This window comes from Hemicordylus capensis, chromosome 4 (genome assembly GCF_027244095.1).
Source record: "Hemicordylus capensis ecotype Gifberg chromosome 4, rHemCap1.1.pri, whole genome shotgun sequence".
Taxonomy (NCBI): Eukaryota; Metazoa; Chordata; class Lepidosauria; order Squamata; family Cordylidae; genus Hemicordylus; species Hemicordylus capensis.
Genome location: NC_069660.1, coordinates 88348992 through 88367681, shown reverse-complemented (window position 1 = coordinate 88367681; position 18690 = coordinate 88348992). Strand labels below are relative to the sequence as shown.

The following is an 18690-nucleotide window of genomic DNA, read 5'->3' as shown; positions in this document are numbered from 1 at the left end:
CATTGCTACCACTATTGGTAGCAATGTTACATACCACAAAAAGAACCTGGGGGTTTCCAAGCTGTTCTGTATTTGGTTGGGAAATGTAAGAAAGTAGCCTTGGGTTCTTGACTGAGCTAGACTTTCATGACTTCTAGCAGGTATTGCTTTCTGGTCTTTCCCTTGAAAATGTATTCTCCTGTTGTTCCTTTTCCAAGACTTCCTGTTGGACAAACATAGTTGGATGCAGTCTCCTATGCTCTCCAACCTTTCACACACTAGTCAATGATTTCTCCTCCTCTTCTTTTTGTTGGAACAATCTTTGGAATGTTCCATAGTATTTAGATAGCTAAATAAGTGATTTCTGGAAAGGAAATGCTTGAGAGGGAGTTCTAGTAGCTTGGTCAGAGAGTAAATGAATGAGATTTCAGAGGAAACCTTTAAACAAATGTAGTCAAAATGATACAATTCCCTTTTACCATAAAACCATTAGCTGAAAGAAAGACTGGAATTAACTCCACATCCCAGTTCTCCTCGAAATCCTTCTTTGTCAATTTTGATATTAAAGATTTGTTAGAGATTCCATGTTGATATTTTATCTGTCTGTCCATAATATTCAACTTCAGTATTTCACTGTAATTGGCAATTAATATTGGACAGAGCAGTCATTGATAGCTGACATGGTATTTATTATTTGATAGTATTTAATAGCTGACATGAATGATATTTAACAAATATTGACAGTATTTGATAGTTGACCCCCAAGGGTGACTCTAGGGAGGCAAGGATGGAAACACCTCCTCAGACAAGTAGTTTACCCCCACATGCTCATTTCAAAAATATAATGTATGAGACACAACTTACCACTCATAAATGCACTTTGCCCCTTCTTTGGCCCTCCCCCCCCCCTCCGCCTAGTGCCACCACTATTTAACCTTGATATTGAAATGTGTTTGATAGGCAACACTATTTTATATTATTCTGATATTTGACTTCTAGATCCTTTATCTGACCTGGATAAAGCAAAGATATAATAATTGGATATCTTTTTGTAATGGTAGTGTCCAATAGTAAGTACATCAGTCCAGATAAGGCCTTAGCAGCATTTCTTACATTTTGGAAAATATGTTCCTGTTAGAATTTGATGTAATCGTTATCTCACTTATTATATTATTGAAGTATAATAATACGGGGGGTGGGATCTAACATATATTTCAACACAGTTAAATCTCTTCCTGGCTCCAGATCTCAAGGAATCTTAGATTAATTTCTCAAATTCATATTTGCTATAATTGTACATTCACATTCAGTCTTAAGAATCTTAAACTTTGATTTGTACTTAGTGTCTTTTACTAATCAAGCTGATTTTGGGCAATTTAAAAAGCCATTTTTAAAAAAAAACTATTTGAAGATGATTTCCCAGAAGAATCCAAATAAAAATGCTAAATATTTTTGAATTTGCTGTGAATAGCAATATCCTAGCCAACTCCTCCCCATCACCTTTGCAGTGTGTTAGTCGGTTATTTTAAACAGAAAATTAAAAGGAGTCCCCTACAACATGCAAACAGAAGCAAACCTCTCCTGTTAAACTTGAGTAGAACTGAGAGCCACCACTAAGACAATAATGAGAAACCTCTGAATGTATCATTTTTGCTTTACTGAGTCAGTTCTCATGTTCTATTGAAATGGTAATTACTAATTGATAAGCTTATTATATGATGTTCACTTTGCTGTGCTTGAAAGGACACCATCTGGATTTCTAAGGGCACTGTTCCACACAGGGCTGAGGAGAGGGCGCGGGGAGCTGGTACAAATTACCGGGGTCCGGAAGGGAGCCTGGGGCCTGATGTTTAAAATAATTCTAGCCACCATCTGCGTGGCTAGAGGGTAGGGTTGAGCCGAGCACCCCCCAGTGGTGGCGGCAAGAGTGGGAGCGGCCGCTGAGCCTGACCGTCCAGCCCAGTGGCCCTGGAGAACTGCGAGGCGCTCCAGAGTGCCTGCACAGTTTGAATAGAGCACCGCCACTCCATCTCCACCCGCCGGCCCAGGGGAGTGCTCGGTTCACCCTCCACCCTCCGGCCATGCACATGGTGGCTAGAATTAGTTTAAAAATCGGTGGTTTGGCCTTCTGGCAGCAGCAGAGCAGGGGCCTCATGGCGGGGGCCCAAAAATGTTTTCTCATTGGGGCCTGAACCTACCCTCAGTGGCCCTGGTTCCATACTCCAAAATGTATCTCAAATGTAGTTTTGAGGTTGGAGCCTGGATTGATGAGGGTTAAAGCCAAAGTTTGGATGTCTACAATCACTTACTGGCTAAAGTTAAATTCTCACCAAGCAGGATTCTGTCCTTTAACACTGAATGGTAATTTTCATTCGAGCTGAGTAAAGGATATTGAAAGGAAACTGTTATCTTATGGCTTTTTCTCTGAGTACTTATTACCCTTGGGCTTGAGAGGGCCAAAGAAATCTTCAGGCACTGTATTATGGATACGGAATTTCAGAGTGACTTAAATAAAGCTCCCAGGGATTATGGAGCCTTCAGGTCAAACCATAGTTTCGAGCTGGCTAAGTATTTGATTACCTTATATGCAGTGTACCTGTCCTTGTGGTTTGGGAGCTGTTGAAACTGTTGGTCATGTTCTTCTCTATTGAATTTTTAATAACAATCTGCATAATAAATTAATTTCATCTGTGTTAAAGGATTATCCAGGTCGATCAGAGGAATTTTATGTTTCATTTCTTTTAATGGATAAACATACTGAGATTGTTCACACAAACCTCTTTCTCAGGGTCTGGAACGGCTGGCGGGGGGGAGGCTCCTACCTGCCTCCCCACATATGATTGCCTGTCTTCTCAAAGCTCTGCTACTCATGTGGCACATGAGCGGCAATGTGGCAAGCAGCAGAGACGGGAGCCGGAGGAGGAAGTCCACCAGCATCCTACAGTGCACTGCACCAGGAGTAGCACCAAGATATCCCCGCTTATGAGCACTCTTGCTGACTGGCTGTGTGGACGCTTGGGCTGCAGCCAGCCCAAGCACCCACGTGACTGGGGAGTGGGGTAGAAGGGCATGCTTGCACTCTTCTACCTCATTATAAGCCTGGGTACAAAACCCAGGCTACCCCATGAAGAGCACTGGGATCAGGACTGATCCTGGCACTCCACACAAGTGTGCAAGACAGGGTAGGGCTGCTTGTGTGAACAATCTTACGGACATTACATATAAAGCATCTAAATTCTGTGTTTTAGCTTGTAGATCCTGCCAAGAAATTATCTCTCTCTATAATTCTCCTAGGTACTAGTACTTAGTACCCGTCGCTAATCTCATGCATGGCAGCTGTTGTGAGAGTTTGCGAGCAGCTGCCTGGGGGGCAGCGATGGGCACGGCAGCAGTGGCTGGTGGGCAGGGAAGGAAAGCTCCCGCAGCCCAGGCTGACCGGCCGGGAAGAAAAGCCCGCTGGCTGGCGAGGGAAATTGCCACTGGCAGGTAGGGAGGGAAAGGAAAGCCAAACGCAGAATGGACTGGGGCTGAAGGGAGCGGGGAAAGGACGGAGAATGGACTGGGGCTGAAGGGAGGGGAAATGACAGAGAACTAGGGGTGCAGATGGTCTGCATATTGGATCAGCTAGTATCATATAATGCATTTGTGAGAAGTTGTTAAATTTGCTCGGATTTAATTGCATATTACTTTAGGCATTAGTTGTTTTTTTCTGCTGGTCTTTGACCATAATAAAGGCTGATTAATATATGTTTACTAGCCCTTTGTTCTTGGAAAATAAACATAAGAAATAAGAAAACTCAGTTTTGTATAGTTCATTTGTAACAGCAATTTCACAGAGTGTCTCTCATAAATTATCGTATATTAAGACGATTATGTGCATTCTGCCCTACATCAGTGTGTCTAGTATTCTCAAAACTTAAAAATACAGGTGTGTCATTATGCAGCCATATATTTATGGCAAGGGAGCTAAGCATCAGGCTTGTGAACAAAAACTTAACTCCAGACAGTCTTTAGTTTCCCATTCATGGGCAAGTTGTTTGAGTGGGTTGTGGCAGTCCAACTCCAGAGGTTTCTGGATGAAACTGATTGTCTTGCTTCTTTCTAATCCAACTTCTAACCTGGGTTGGGGATGAAAGACTGCTTTGTTTGTCCTGGTTGATGACCGACTCCAGGAACTATTTATTTATTTATTTGTCAAATTTGTACACTGCCCCAAACTGGGCGGCTAAAAACAACATAAAACAAGTTAAAACATACACAAAAATCTTAAAACAATTAAAGCAATCTAAAAATTAAAAACAGGTTAAAACTTAAAAATTTAAAAAGCTGGAAAACTTGGCTGAAGAGGTAGGTTTTCAAGTGCTTTTAAAAAATCATCAGAGATGGGGAGGATAGTATTTCAGTAGGGAGCACATTCCACAGTCTCGGGGCAGCAACCGAGAAGGCCCGTCTCCGTGTGGCCGCCAGCCGAGCTAGCAGCAACTGTAGATGGACCTCTCCAGACGATCTCAGTGGGTGGGTGGGGTCATAATGAAGAAGATGTTCTCTTAAATACCCAGGGCCTAAGCCGTTTAGGGCTTTATAGGTTACTAGTATCTTTAAGCCCGTTAAATTAACGGGCGCTAGTAGAGCTTTGGGGCCACACTCCTCCTCCTCCATAACTTCACCACCGCCTCCACCCGGCTGGGCCCACCGCCTCCTCTGGCCCCACACTCTTGCCTCTCTTCCCCTCCCTCCCACCCCAATCCCAATTTTTTTTTTCTTACCGGGCCGCCGCTCCTCCAGAGATACAGAAAGATACGGCCGCAGAGACACGGCGGCCATGTTGGGTCCCGGTCCGGACCTCCATACCTGGAAGCGTTGGAAGTGGCGGCGACTGGGTCCGATGCCGGCCGCGGTGGGTCCGTCACGCCATGCAGCCTGCCGTGGCCGCTGCCGCCGCTTGTCTGTCGTTGTGGCCGGCTGCCGGACTGCCACCGCTCCCCCCGTTCCCAACTTCTGCCTCTGGTATTGGGGCCCACTGCGGGCTGCCCGTCCGCTGCTGGGCCGGCCCCGCAACCAACCGTCGGCCCGCCGCCGCCGCCATGTTACCCAGTTCTTTCATGCGCATATACATACCCATACAAACCTTGATAAGGCCAATTCTGCATATCTTTTATATACAGGAGATATAAACTTATCCTTCATATGTTGTACTCTGATATGACTATGAAATATTTATTATTATGCACCAAGTGATAGCCATGCAGTCAAGATCCCTTATCTTATTTCCTAGGTGTTTATCATTGTTGGATAATTACTTGAAACAATTTGGTTTTGCTTAAGTGCATACCCACATTGAAATTCTGTGAACATTGGCTGCTTAATATTAGATTTGATGACGATGAAGAGGTTTGTTATTTCTATAGCACTGCTTTGATGGCCAGACTTTCTTTTACAGTTCTCCAGAACTTTTACAGTAGCTCCATAAGGATAAATAAAAGACTGTGATTTGTTCAAAGCCAGTAAGCTTTGGGGCTGAATAGGATTTAAACCTGCTCACCCATCTCCAAAAACAGCATTCTGTTCTGTCCTAGTTGCATAATAAGGTTTCCCTTATATATATCTTGTTCATCCTCAAGGGGATGTCTTGGCCCAGTTTACGCACTCCTCCATGCTTGTCAGGTTTCCCTTGGTGTTTAGTTTTGTTTATGTGTGTTTTGTTTTGCTCCTTTACAACTTTTTAAAAAATAAATAAATGTAAGGCACTTCTGTTTTTGATTCAGAAATCCATTGTTTTGGTAAAGGTGTATATGTGAAGAAACGGAATTTTGCCACATGATATAATCCTTCTGTCTTGTCATAGGCTGTTTAATATTGATATATTAAATTAGGGGTTCCCAACCTTGGGTCCCTAGATGTTGTTGGGCATTGTGAAATCCATTGTGGCTGCAGATAATGGAAGCTGTAGTTGAACAACATCTGGGGACTCAAGGTTGGGAACCTCTGCACTCAATAAAGAAGAATGAACCATTTTCATCCATTCAGTCACTAAGGCACGGGGATGTGTGTATGTGTGCCTCAAACTCTTGTATTCTATCTAGTAATCTTTTGTGTTTTGTTGTTTGGAAGTTTGTCCCAGTGGGGATCCTGTAGAGAGTGTGGGAGTGGAGTCAGAAAGAAAAGAGAGGGAAAGGAGAAGGAGAAAATGGAGTTGTTTCTGGAACAAATCCATAGTTACATCCACATAATATTTTGTATGTGTGTTTGCAAGGGAAGCAGTTATAAAATAGCCTTCCAGCAGATGGCTGTAGGCCTCTTCAGACTTCAGTCTGTCCCTAGGGAGATGGCAATAATCCGGGCAGGCTCTGTCATTGTCTTACAAGAGTCCCCTCCAAATGTCTGAAAGGGTTTTGTTTCCATGCTCTCAGTAACCAATAGAGATCAGAAAGCTCTTTATCATGTCTCTGGGAATATTGCCCAGCCCATGAGCTACTAAGATTTCTGTTCACCTCTTCAAATGTGCAAGGCCTGATTCTCACTCCAAGATACTTACAATAGTTGTAGTCAACACCATGGAATTTGAATCCCAGCTACTTGCCCTGTTTACCTCTGTAGTTGAGTTGCCTCTACGCAATACCTCTATCAAACAGATATTGAAAGCAGCATTCCCTCTAACAGGGAATTCCAGATGTTGTTGACTACAACTCCCAGCATCCCCAGCTGTGATGGCTTTTGGCTGGGAATTATGGGAGTTGTAGTAAAGATCTGGGATTCCCTGTTAGAGGGAACACTGATTGAAATAATGCCAATGTGCCTCTGAATATCAATTGCAGAAGAGCAACAGCAGGAGAAAGTGCATGCCTTCATCTCCTGCTTCAAGGCTTCCAAGGGGCATCTGGTGGCCACTGTGGGAAACAGGATGCTGAACTAGATAGGTCTTGGGTCTTATCCAGTAGGGCTGTTCTTATGTACTTAGGTGTTGTAACATCCAGATTCAAGGTGAGAACTTGAAAGGTGTTTGACAGCATGGCAGAGGAAGCACTGAGGAAGGAGGCAGATAGTGTGGCTGAGTGTATTTAGGGAAGGACTGGATATTTTTGAAAGGAAGACGAAGTGAATCATGAGCTTCTGTGGTGCTCAGGCTGCTGTGCAGCTATAGAGATAAATGTTCTGCTAACCAGAGGTTTAGACTTGATACAACTACTGGATTCCAACATCAGCCTGTCTTGAGTTACTCACTAATGACTGTTGCCAGCCAAAGCCTTGTATTCATTTCCAGCTTCAGCAGAAAGGCAGATTTATTTTATGTTTTTAAATCACAGCAAATAAAATAGGACTGCAGCCTACACTGGTGGATCAGCATGTAAGGCAATGAAGCAGAACTATGGTATAGTCCTCTTCAGACATTATCTTGTTCATGCATACTGATATCTGTTCACACATGCATGTTTTTGTTTGAATGACTGTACATGCATTCTCTTTAAAAGTGAACTTGTGTACAGAGCCCTCAAATGCAGTATACTGATAAGCATACTATTGTACATTTATTGTACACAATGAATGAATAACTGTATGTGCATTCAGATTTGCACATGCATTCACTGTGCACAGATTGTATGTGCTTTGAACATGAAGTGTCAATTGGGCTATACAGACTGTAATTGGGTTAAGCTTCAGAGGAAATAAATTAATCCATATAAGGAATGCCCTGAGAATAAAGTGTGAATGAAGTGAGAAATTATATGGAAGGGTCTAAATTTAGAATTCCAGTCGGGGCTGTGGAATGACCTCCTTCTGGCACTGAGAGTGTTTGCTCATTAGCATTTCGAAAGAACTGTAAAACCTTTCTTTTTCCATAAGGCCATTAGCGTTTCTCCCTGGAGAGTTTTGTTGTTTTTATTTTTTTGTGGACAACCTGATGTATTTTTCTTTTAAGGGAAGGGAAGGAAGGCAAGAAGACTTCCTTCAGAAAATGGAAGTTCTGCCCAAATGAAGAAAACAGAAAGGAACATGAACTCTGGCAAAAGTGGGGAGGGGGGAATGCGAGGAGACATTAAGGGATGCAAAAAGAAAGTTTGAGGAGCATATAGCTAGAAGTGTGTAGAGGGATAACAAAAACTTATTTAAATGTATCAGAAGCAGAAAAGCTGCCAGAGAGGCGGTTGGACCCTTAGATGATGAGGGCATGAAAAGGCTTAAGGAGGATAATGAAATTGCAGAGAAGCTGAATGAGTTCTTTGCATCTGTCTTTATGGTGGAGGATACTGACCATTTACCTGCTCTGGAACTGAGCTTCATAGGCTTGGAGGCTGAAGAACTGGGCCAATTTAAGGTGATGAGAGAGGACGTTCTAAACTGACTTGAAAAACTAAAAATTAGCAAATTGCCAGGGACAGATGGTATCCACCCAAGAGTTCTGAAGAACTCAAATGTGAAATTGCCGATCTCCTAGCAAAAAAAATTAACTTGTCCCTCCAGTCAGCTGGAAAGTTGTTAATATAACTCTGATTTTCAAAAAGAGATCCGGGGGGGATCCAGGAAACTACAGGCCTGTTTGCTTAACTTCTGTGCCAGGTAAATTGATGGAATGCATACTTAAGGACAAAATTGTTATCATATAGAATAACAGGTCTTGCTGAAGGAGAACCAGCATGGCTTCTGCAAGGGCAAATCTTGCCTCACTAACCTTTTGAGAGTGTCAAAAGGCATGTGGATAAAGGTGATCCGATTGACACAGTATACTTGGACTTGGAAAAAGCTTTTCACGAAGCTCCCCACCAAAGGCTCTAGAGTAAACTTAGTAGTCATGGGATAAGGGGACAGATTCATGTGTGGATTGGTAACTGGTTGAAGGACAGGAAACAGGGTAGGAATAAATGGACAGTTTTCACAATGGAGGGAAGTAAGAAGTGGGGTCCCCCAGGGATCTGTACTGGGACCGGTGCTTTTTAATTTATTCATAAATGATCTAGAAGTTGGGGTAAGCAGCGCAAAGTGGCCAGATTTGCAGATGACACTAAACAATTTACGGTAGTGAAATCCAAAACAGATTGTGAGGTGCTATCACCCTCCTGACCAAAATGCTGACAGTGACTGGGAGTTGCAGAAGGAAATCAGGGAGGCATCAGAGAGAGACAGTTGTAATAATGGGTGACTTCAATTACCCTCATATAGACTGGGTAAATTCACATTCAGGTAATGACAAAAAGGCCAAATTTCTAGATACACTGAATGACTGTGCCTTAAAACAGTTGGTCATGGAACCAACTAGAGAGAAGGGGTGAAAGAGGGAACCACTCTCGGCAGTTTGGTTCAAATTTGAATTGAATTCAAACTGGACTGTTGGTCTGCAAATGGATTCATTAGAACTGGCTGGTGGTTTGGTTCATGTGGTCAAACTGGTTCGACTCGGTTTGACCCAGTTCGAGTTCCTATGCTTATAAAGAGAAATCCGGTGAGAATTCCCCTTTACAAGCAAAGGGGTTCCTAACTCTAAGGTAATTAAAAGGGTGGGCGGGGGTGGGCGAGAAAGCATCTTACCACCAGTGGCACAGTGGCAGCTCCTCTTGATCCCACTGGTGCTCCCTGCCACAGCAAGAAAAAACAGCATCCAACATCACAGTTTCACACCTGGACAGATATGGTGAGTTGGTCAGGCAAGCTGGGGGCAGCAATAAACTGTTGCTGCATAGCAGGTATCTGAAAAAATACACATGAGAGAGAAAGCCAACCAGCTGATGCAGCAAGAGAAACTGCCAGTGCTGGACACCCTCTCTCTCTCTCACTGACCAGAGAACAGCGCTGTGATTTGGCTATGTGTGGAAGGAAGGAAGATGTCGTGGCAGGACACAGCAGTGATGGAAAGAGACGGTGGCAGAAAGAAGCAGTAGCAGGCAAGGTGAGGCAATGCCCTGTGGGGAGGCAGGGTGAAGGCCCTCCACATACAGTTCCCATGACAGAGTTGCCACCTGAGGCCATTGCCGCACTTCACCTCATTATAGAGCTGTTCCTGCTGATCATATTTCCTTCACTGCTATGTCACCTCATTTTGCCTCCAGGCCCCATTTTTGAGTTAGGGGAAAGACTTTAAAGACAGATGGCATAGCTTCCAGACAGATTCAAGTCCATATACACTTATTCTGCCCCCAAACCATTATATGTATAATTGTATGATCATAGCTTATAGTGTTTGGGAGTAGTGGCATTGCTCTTTAGTAAAATGGTTGCATAGTCCCTCTCACATACTGACTTATGGATGTTTTCATTGCTTATTCTAAAATGTTTTCTTTTTGAAGATCTCTTGTGTTCCCACTTCCAGGAATGATTTCCTTCAAGTCTGACCAGTTAAGAAAAAACACTTCAAAAATTCAAGTGATCTGATCATGGATCTCCTGCATCCTAGCTTTCTGAGCCTTTGGCTTGCAGAGATCCATGTGCACTGAGAAAGACATCAGTTGCGTGCTTTCATTCACTGGGTTTCTTAAAGTGCTTGACTTTAGCTGAATTGTGCCCCATCTGAGAATATTTTTATTGTGAAGTATTATCTGGCAGTTGGAGAAAAGATAGGGAACATAGGAATCTGCCACATACTGAGTCAGACCCTTGGTCCATCTAGCTCAGTACTGCCTACACAGACTGGCAGCGGCTTCTCCAAGGTTGCAGGCAGGAGATGCTGCCAAGGAGGGAACTTGGAACCCAGATGTTCTTCCCAGAGCAGCTCCATCCCCGAAGGGGGAATATCTTACCGTGCTCACATATAGTCTCCATTCATATGCAACCAGGGTGGACCCTGCTTAGCTAAGGGGACAAGTCATGCTTGCTGTCACAAGACCAGCTCCATTAAGCCTGGACTGCATTTAATCTGATCAAAGATGCAATTTCCCAGTGGCAAGAAATAAACTAAAAAAAGGATGGTATCATGATAGAATTCTCGCAAGTATTTAATGAGTGAATTATAGTGCATTTGAAAGGCATTTAAAATCCATTATAGTTTGTGCCTTCCTGGGAACTTTTGCTTCTTTCAGTAATCACATGGAGAGGAGTTTTAATATGAGGTGCCAAAGTTTAACGCAGTAAGAAACAAAAGTGAGAGACAGATTCATGACTCAAAAAAAAAAAATTGCATTTGAAAATATGAATACAGAAATCTGGACACTCAGCATTTTCAAAGAATGCTGAGATGTTTCCAGTCTGTGCGTGTGTACAATATAAGTTCTGAGCATGAAAATTGTGGCTCTGATCCAAATTGCCCCCATAAAACTGTTAGCTGTGTAGGGAAAATAATGCAGCATAGACTCCAACTATCCCTATTTACCAGGAAAGTCCCTATTTTCTGGAATCTGCAAAACTTTGGCCCTTCTGCAGATGCTGGATTACAACTCCCATCATCTCTCACTGTGGGCCTCTGTGGCTGGGGATGATGGGAACTGTAGTCCAACAACAGCTGGTGGACCAAAGTTGTGCAGCCATGCTCTTGGGGATGCCTTGTTCAATTTTTTTTCACATGAACTGCTAGAACTTCAAGATTCAGCTCACTCTCCAGAGTCTCTAGAAATCAAATCTCCAAACGGGTAGGTGGATGCATCATGTCTCTAGAGCACCTGCATGTAAATGGCTGTGCAATACTAAGGCATTATGCAGTGAACAGTATAGTGAGTGGAATCCAGTCTATGGCAATGTGTAATAGTGGTGGGGAGCAGTAATCCTTTGCAAAAGAATTGGTTGTTACAAGTGTACCATTATGTTCCTATGAGGAATCTTGGAGGCTTAACTCCTCTGCTTTGGTGATTTGGAATAACATGTTCTGCAGGCACTTCCAACATTCACAGGCATGTTCCTATTTTCGTTGGTGACATGTTGGAGGGTATGATATAAACACACATAAGTGCCTGTATGTATGTATGTATGTATGTATTTATTTTACATTTTTTATACCGTCCCAAACTTACGTCTCTGGGCGGTTTACAAGAAGATAAAAACAACATTAAAACATTAGTTTAAAACAAAAACAAGAAATTTAAAAATTTTAAAACAATATTCTAAAACAACATTAAAAACAATCAAAACAGTATCAGTTAAAAGCCTGGGTAAACAGGTGCATTTTTAAAGACTTTTAAAAAATTGTCAGAGATGGGGAGGCTCGTATTCACTAGGGAGCGCATTCCAAAGCCTCGGGGCAACAATGGAGAAGGGCCACCAGACGAGCTGGTGGCAAATGCAGACGGACCTCTCCTGATGATCTCATAATGAAGAAGGTGTTCTCTTAAATACCCAGGGCCCAAGCTGTTTAGAGCTTTATAGGATATAACTAACACCTTGTATTTTGCCCGGAAACATATCGGCAGCCAGTGTAACTCCTTCAGTACAGGAGTAATATGGTCTCTCCTAGATGACCCAGAGACCAGCCTGGCTGCTGCATTCTGAACCAACTGTAGTTTCCGGACTACATACAAGGGCAGCCTCACATAGAGCGCATTACAGTAATCCAGTCTGGAGGTTACTAGCAGATGTACTACTGTTTTGGGGTCATCTGTCTCAAGAAATGGATGCAGCTGGCTTATCAGCCAAAGCTGATAGAAGGCACCTCTGGCCACTGCCTCAATCTGGGACACCAGGGAGAGATTTGGATCCAGAAGCACACCCAGATTGCAAACCTGTTCCTTCTGGGGAAGTGTGACCCCATCCAGAACAGGCAGATCAAAATCGTCTCCCTAGTTTTGACCCCACACAATGAGTATCTCCGTCTTATCTGGATTCAGTCTCAGTTTGCTATCTCTCATCCAGCCCATTACTGACTCCAGGCAGGCATTTAGGGAGGTTATGCTGTCTCCCGATAGTGCTGACATGGAGAAATAGATTTGGGTGTCATCAGCATACTGATAACACCCTGAGCCAAATCTCCTGATGATCTCTCCCTGCGGTTTCATGTAGATGTTAAACAACACTGGAGACAATACGGAGCCCTGGAGGACACTATACAAAAGTTCAGATTTTGAAGAACAACAGTCTCCAAGGGACACTATCTGGAACCTGCCTGAGAGGTAGGAGCAGAGCCACCGCATAGCAGTGCCTCCAACTCCCAGCCCCCTCAGATGCTCCAGAAGGATACTATGGTCGATAGTATCGAAATCTGCCGAGAGATCCAAAAGGACCAACAGAGTCATACTTCCTCTGTCAATTCCCAGTTGGAGATCATCCATCAGGCCGACCGAGGCAGTCTCCAACCCATAGCTAGCCCGGAAGCCAGTTTGAAATGGGTCTAGATTAATCAGTTTCCTCCAAGACTGTCTGGAGCTGGGAGACCACCACCCTCTCAATTACCTTGCCCAGCCACGGAAAGCTGGAGACAGGCCTGTAGTTACCCAGCTCTGAGGGATCCAAGGTAGGCTTCTTCAGAAGCAGTCTAATAATTGCCTCCTTAAGACTAGGAGGCATCTTACCTTCCCTCAGGGATGCATTTATAATCTCTACCAGGCCTTCTACAACAGCCGCCCTGCCAGATAGTATAAGCCATGTCGGGTAAGGGTCAAGAGGACAGGTGGTGGGCCGCACCGTTCCAATCAGCTTGTCCACATCCTCAGGAGTCACAAACTGGAACTGATCCAACCTAACCACATAAGAGGAGTCGCTGGACATCTCCACATCAGACACTGAAGTAACTGTGGAGACGGAATCTAAGTCGGCCCTAATACAAGAGATTTTCCCCACAAAGAATTCATTAAGCACATCACAGTGGGTAATCGAACGGCTTCCCCTTCACCATGGCTCACAGCAGCTTTGTGTGAAGGCACCATTTCCATCAGGAAATGAGTGAAGAGGGGAGGCTTAATGCTCTTGCTCCGCACTACAGCTCCATTCAAACCACGCAGCTGAATTTAGTGGCAGTATGTCTCCTCCACAAAAATGCCTTAGGTCAGGGGTTCCCAGCTTTGGATCACAAGATGTTGTTGCCTTCAGGCATTGTGGTGGGAATGATGGGGAATGTAGTCCAACATCTGGAATCCAAGGTTTGGAGCCCCTGCCTTAGGCTGATGCTTGACAACTCCTTCTGCTGATGCAGATCTGCATGCGCAAGATAATTCTTGAACTGAAGGACTGTTTAAAAAAACAAAAAACCTTTGCAATTACTTGAAAATACAATTCAAAGATGCCCCAGGACTACAGAGTCTGAGTTGTTAGATTGCAGAGATGAGAGTCTTTGTAAGGAGGGTGTCTTTGTAATATTTGTTTTATTTATGTAAATATACAGGTTGAACATTGGATGCAGTTGGAAAGACAGCAGATCAGGGGTTCCCAACCTGTGGTACTCCAGATGTTGCTGAACTACAACTTCCATTCTCCTGGGTGAATGGGAGTGGTGGTGGGGAGACGGGGAGAAAGAGTTAGCGAGCAAAGCCTACCTTTCCTTGCTTTGCGCTCTCTCTCTCTCTCCTTCTGAACTTGCTTCCCTCATGGTGAATGAACAACCGGCATGGCTCAAGTTAAATCTGGGGCTCCACACTTCTTGGGTGGAGGAGGGCCAAAAATCCTAGGGCCGGCCCTGGCTGCACTTTAAGTTTGGAGTCAGTGTGTGCACAGTCCACCAAATGTTCCTCTTTCACAGGTCCCACTAACCCTGTGAAGGAGTTGGGCAAGAAGCATGTTTGACCCTTATGCCTTCAGTTCTCTAATGGCTCAAAATGTCTTTGGTTCTTCCCCTGGGACATGACTGTAGTTGAGGCTGAAGCCTGAGGGTCTTTTAAAATAGACTTCACTGCAAACAAACACATGAAGTGCAAGCCACAAAACTGTGTGAACTGCCTAACATCTGTATTCCCAGTAGATGCTGAAGGAATGGCTGAGCTCATGACAAAGCAAAAGGAATGTTTTCTTGAGTTGACTGTGCCACAGCTGCTGAGGAAATCCCTCCCCTTCCTGCCAAAAATATATGCATATTTTTAGAACTGCCTTGAGGTGTCACTTTGATATGATATAAGCTTCTGCTGTGGAACCACTCCTGTGTAATGGCTTAGCGATAACAGCGTTTCCAATTTCTCATTCTGTAATAATCTGGCAGTATTAATTGCTGAAGATTAATGGATCTGCTTTTGGTGGAAGGAAATGGGGGCAAACATTTGCTGCAGATGCAAGGTTGGAGAAGCAGTGTCAGTTGTGGAGGTCAACTGTAGTGCAGTTTGGTTGTTCTAATGGCAAATATATACATTATTACAAGGAAAGTAATATTTAAATGGGGATGATAGCATCTTTGACAACCTCATAGTAAGTGGTGTGGTAACTTGCTTCAAATCTCTTGTTGTATGTGTTTGAGATTCTAACTGAATTTCAGAAGCCTTCACTAAAAATAGGATGAGATATACACAGCATGATAGCCTAAGTTTCAAAAAGAAGATCCTTATTAAAATGGTGTGGTCTTGGTTACATAAGATGGAAGAGTTTGATACAGATGTTTCTTTGGTACACACTACTCATAATAGGTTCCCACCAGAAATCCTGACCTTTTTGCCTGAATAGCATTATGCCACATATGTAAGGGGAACTTAGATTCCTTTTAATCCTTGCTTGTTTATTTCTTACCGATGGTAAGAACCCTTTCTTACCCATTCTCTTAAGAAGGTAGATGCACAGTGTTGAAAAGTGTTGATTGGCTGGCAAATGTTGATCAGTGTTGATTGGCTGGCAAATGGTGGGAATAACATGTGAAGTATCTTACCACAAATTACTTACATTGTAGCTTTGTTAGCTGTTTTCTGGGAAGTGTAGTGAGATTTCATTTCAGGCTAGACCACTGCCACCAATCTTGTTTGAATCCTGATGAAATGAGGGGATAGAAAAAGGTAAATTGCACATATGATGAGCTCTGAGACAGATTTTTGTGAATGGTGCGGTTCACTCAGGGTTCCTGACAACAGCTGATGTTCATTCTCTGCATAGTGTTGAGTTATAAAATACCTGATTTAAATACTGTGTTCAATTTATCTTTCAGAAGTCATCCTTAATTTTTTGGATTAAAATTTTGCTTTGGAAAGAATTGTTGCCTTTTCAAACCTGGCTGGTTCCAGTCCAGAATGGCTTTGTGCCTTAAGCAAGTGTTTAACAAAGACAAAACATTTCGTCCCCGGAAGAAATTTGAGCCAGGCACCCAGCGGTTTGAGCTGTATAAGAAGGCCCAAGCTTCACTGAAATCAGGACTGGATCTGAAGACTGTGGTCCAGCTACCCCCCGGGGAGAACATCAATGACTGGATTGCAGTACATGTTGTGGACTTCTTCAACAGGATAAATCTCATCTATGGGACCATGTCAGAGTTCTGCACTGAGAAGAGTTGCCCTATCATGTCAGGTGGGCTCAAGTATGAATACCGGTGGCAAGATGACTACCGATTCAAGAGGCCTACCAAGCTGTCAGCACCTCAGTACATGTGCATGCTGATGGACTGGATTGAGACGCTAATTAATAATGAGGACATATTTCCTACCAGAATAGGTAAGCAGGCTATGGTTGCTGCCTTCTTTTTTTTAAGATGCAGGGCTGCCCTAAGACATTTTGCTCACCCTCAGAGTCTGCACTGAGCTCACGACTATTTGCACACTGCAATCCTATACACATTTAAACTCATCAGTAAGTCCCATTCTATTCAGTAGTGCTAATTCTCTAGTACAGGCCTGTACAACATAAGACCCAGGGGCCAAAACCTGGCCTGCAGGACCTTTTTGCTGCCCCCCCCTTCCTCAGCAGGAATATCCTTCAGCAAGAGTAGAAGCCATGAAGAGCCCTTGTCTTGTCCCACTGATGAGCAGCAGCGGCTGAGGGCAGTTGGTTGCTTGAGACCAGATGAGATGCACGTGGCAGCGATGGACTGACAAGTGCTTGAGCCAATTGCTGCTGCTTGAGCAGAATGAGTGGAGTGGGTTGGAACAGCGGTGGCAGCCGCATCAGGCAAGCACGGGCAGAGCCTAGATTCTAGTAAGTGTCTTTAGGATTGCAGGTTCAATAGGTGAAATGCTTTTGTCTTCATGCCATCTCATTTGTTTCTGTAGACCAGGGCTGCCCAACCTTGGCCCTCCGGCAGATGTTGGACTACAATGCCCATCCATCATCCCTGAGTATTGGCTACTGTGACTGGGATAATGGGAGATGTAGTCCAACAGCAGCTGGGGGCCCGAAATTGTTAACCCTGTAGACCTCCTTAGAAGCTGCCTTAGACTGAGACAGACCATTGGTCCACCTAACTCAGTATTGCCTACACAGACTGGCTGCAGCTTCTCTAAGGTTGCAAGCAGGAGTCTCTCTCAGCCCTGTCTTGGAGATGCCAGGGAGGGAACTTGGAGCCTTCTGCATGCCAGCATGTAGGTGCTCTTCCCAGAGCAGCCCCGCCCCCTGAGGGGAGTATGCATTCAAATGCAAATCAGGGTGGACCCTGCTTAGCAAAGGTGACACTTCATGCTTGCTACCACTAGACCAACTCTTCTCCTCAGATCAACTCTCCTCCTCAACAACAAAATCTGTTATAATCCTTTAAAGCAGACCTCTGTAGTTTTGATCCTTAATTCTTACTTCCTCACAAACTTGTTTTTACTTTGAAATTAATCCAGTTGATAATTGTCATGATTCTTGGCATGGAGGGGTGGGAGAAAATGTAGTCCACAATCTAGATGGGACTTCTGCTGATGAGGGAGTGGAAATCTTCACCCAGTATAGCTTTTTGCTCCTCCCTATGGGTGTTGGACATTTTCAAACAATGGATACACAGAGGCATGTGGAAAAGATGTACCATAAAAATATAAATTAGTGGAAGATTAGACTATGACCACCTGTTAACTATATTGATAATGGTACATATTTTTGTGCTGATCATGTTTCTAAATATAAGACTGCCAAATTCTACAGGTTATCAGCAAAGGATCCTTTTTCTCTGTCTGCCCCATGCTTGTGCATCCTTGTCAGCCTGTCATGAATGGGATAATAGGATGGATGGATCAAAGTATTTCTGATTCAGTAAAGCAGATATATTATACATATTCAGAATTCTAATAATGCAAAAGAGATTATCATTTTCTCAGGCTATTAATGCAAGCTATCAGCAAAGTGGGTGGGGGGGGGAAATCAGATGACAAGATTAAAAGCAGTTCATGGCACCCCTTTCAGTTGTGTTACATAAACCAGTGAATTTGATTCATTCCTCCAAGACTTAACTATTTATGGTTTTCTTTTCCAATACAAAAGCTGCTTTTCATATCCTTTCCCAAATAACACCAAGATTGGGGGTGGAAACAATTGGACTCTTTTCCCATTATAAAGGAACATCCACTTTGACACAGCATGTTATAGTTGTTTTCACAGCTGGCCAGCTTAATAAATGCTTGCCTGTATTATCTCTCTCTTCCCTCATTCCCCCCCCCCCCAAATTAACACCATGTAACAATTTGCAACTGTTCCTGTGCTGTCCCCATTCAGTGTTGTTGTTTTAAAACAATCAAACACAAATGTATTTATAGCATGATTCCATCCTGTTAACAATACCCATGACTAGTGGACTTTATTTTTTTAAAAATCATTGTACAAGTGCAATTGTTTTGAATTATTGTTCTTTCCTACAATTGCTTTATAGTGATGATGAATGCTAAAAAATCCCATTTGCAGACTTCATTTGTGCACATCAGAAACATCCTGGGTTGGAGAGATAATTTTTTAAAATTCTACTCTGTAACTTATTTGTACTTGCAGCCTCTC

At 43.4% G+C, this 18690-nt stretch overlaps 1 protein-coding gene across 8 annotated transcripts in view; it reads left to right on the top strand.

Annotated features, from left to right (window-relative positions):
• Positions 1-18690, top strand: part of MOB3C (MOB kinase activator 3C) — a 61171-nt gene that overhangs the window by 20213 nt on the left and 22268 nt on the right. For 5 of the 8 annotated variants that reach the window (XR_008306189.1, XM_053246061.1, XM_053246063.1 and 2 more), the window contains one exon: positions 15944-16443. Coding sequence is in view for 7 of the 8 variants with exons in the window: in XM_053246061.1 (XP_053102036.1) it covers positions 16026-16443 (418 nt within the window). In the remaining variant the exon portion in view is untranslated. Of the gene's footprint in view, positions 1-9492; positions 9605-9753; positions 9860-15720; positions 15795-15943; positions 16444-18690 lie in introns of those variants that run through there. The other 3 variants (XM_053246062.1, XM_053246060.1, XM_053246064.1) reach the window with 3 other exon arrangements.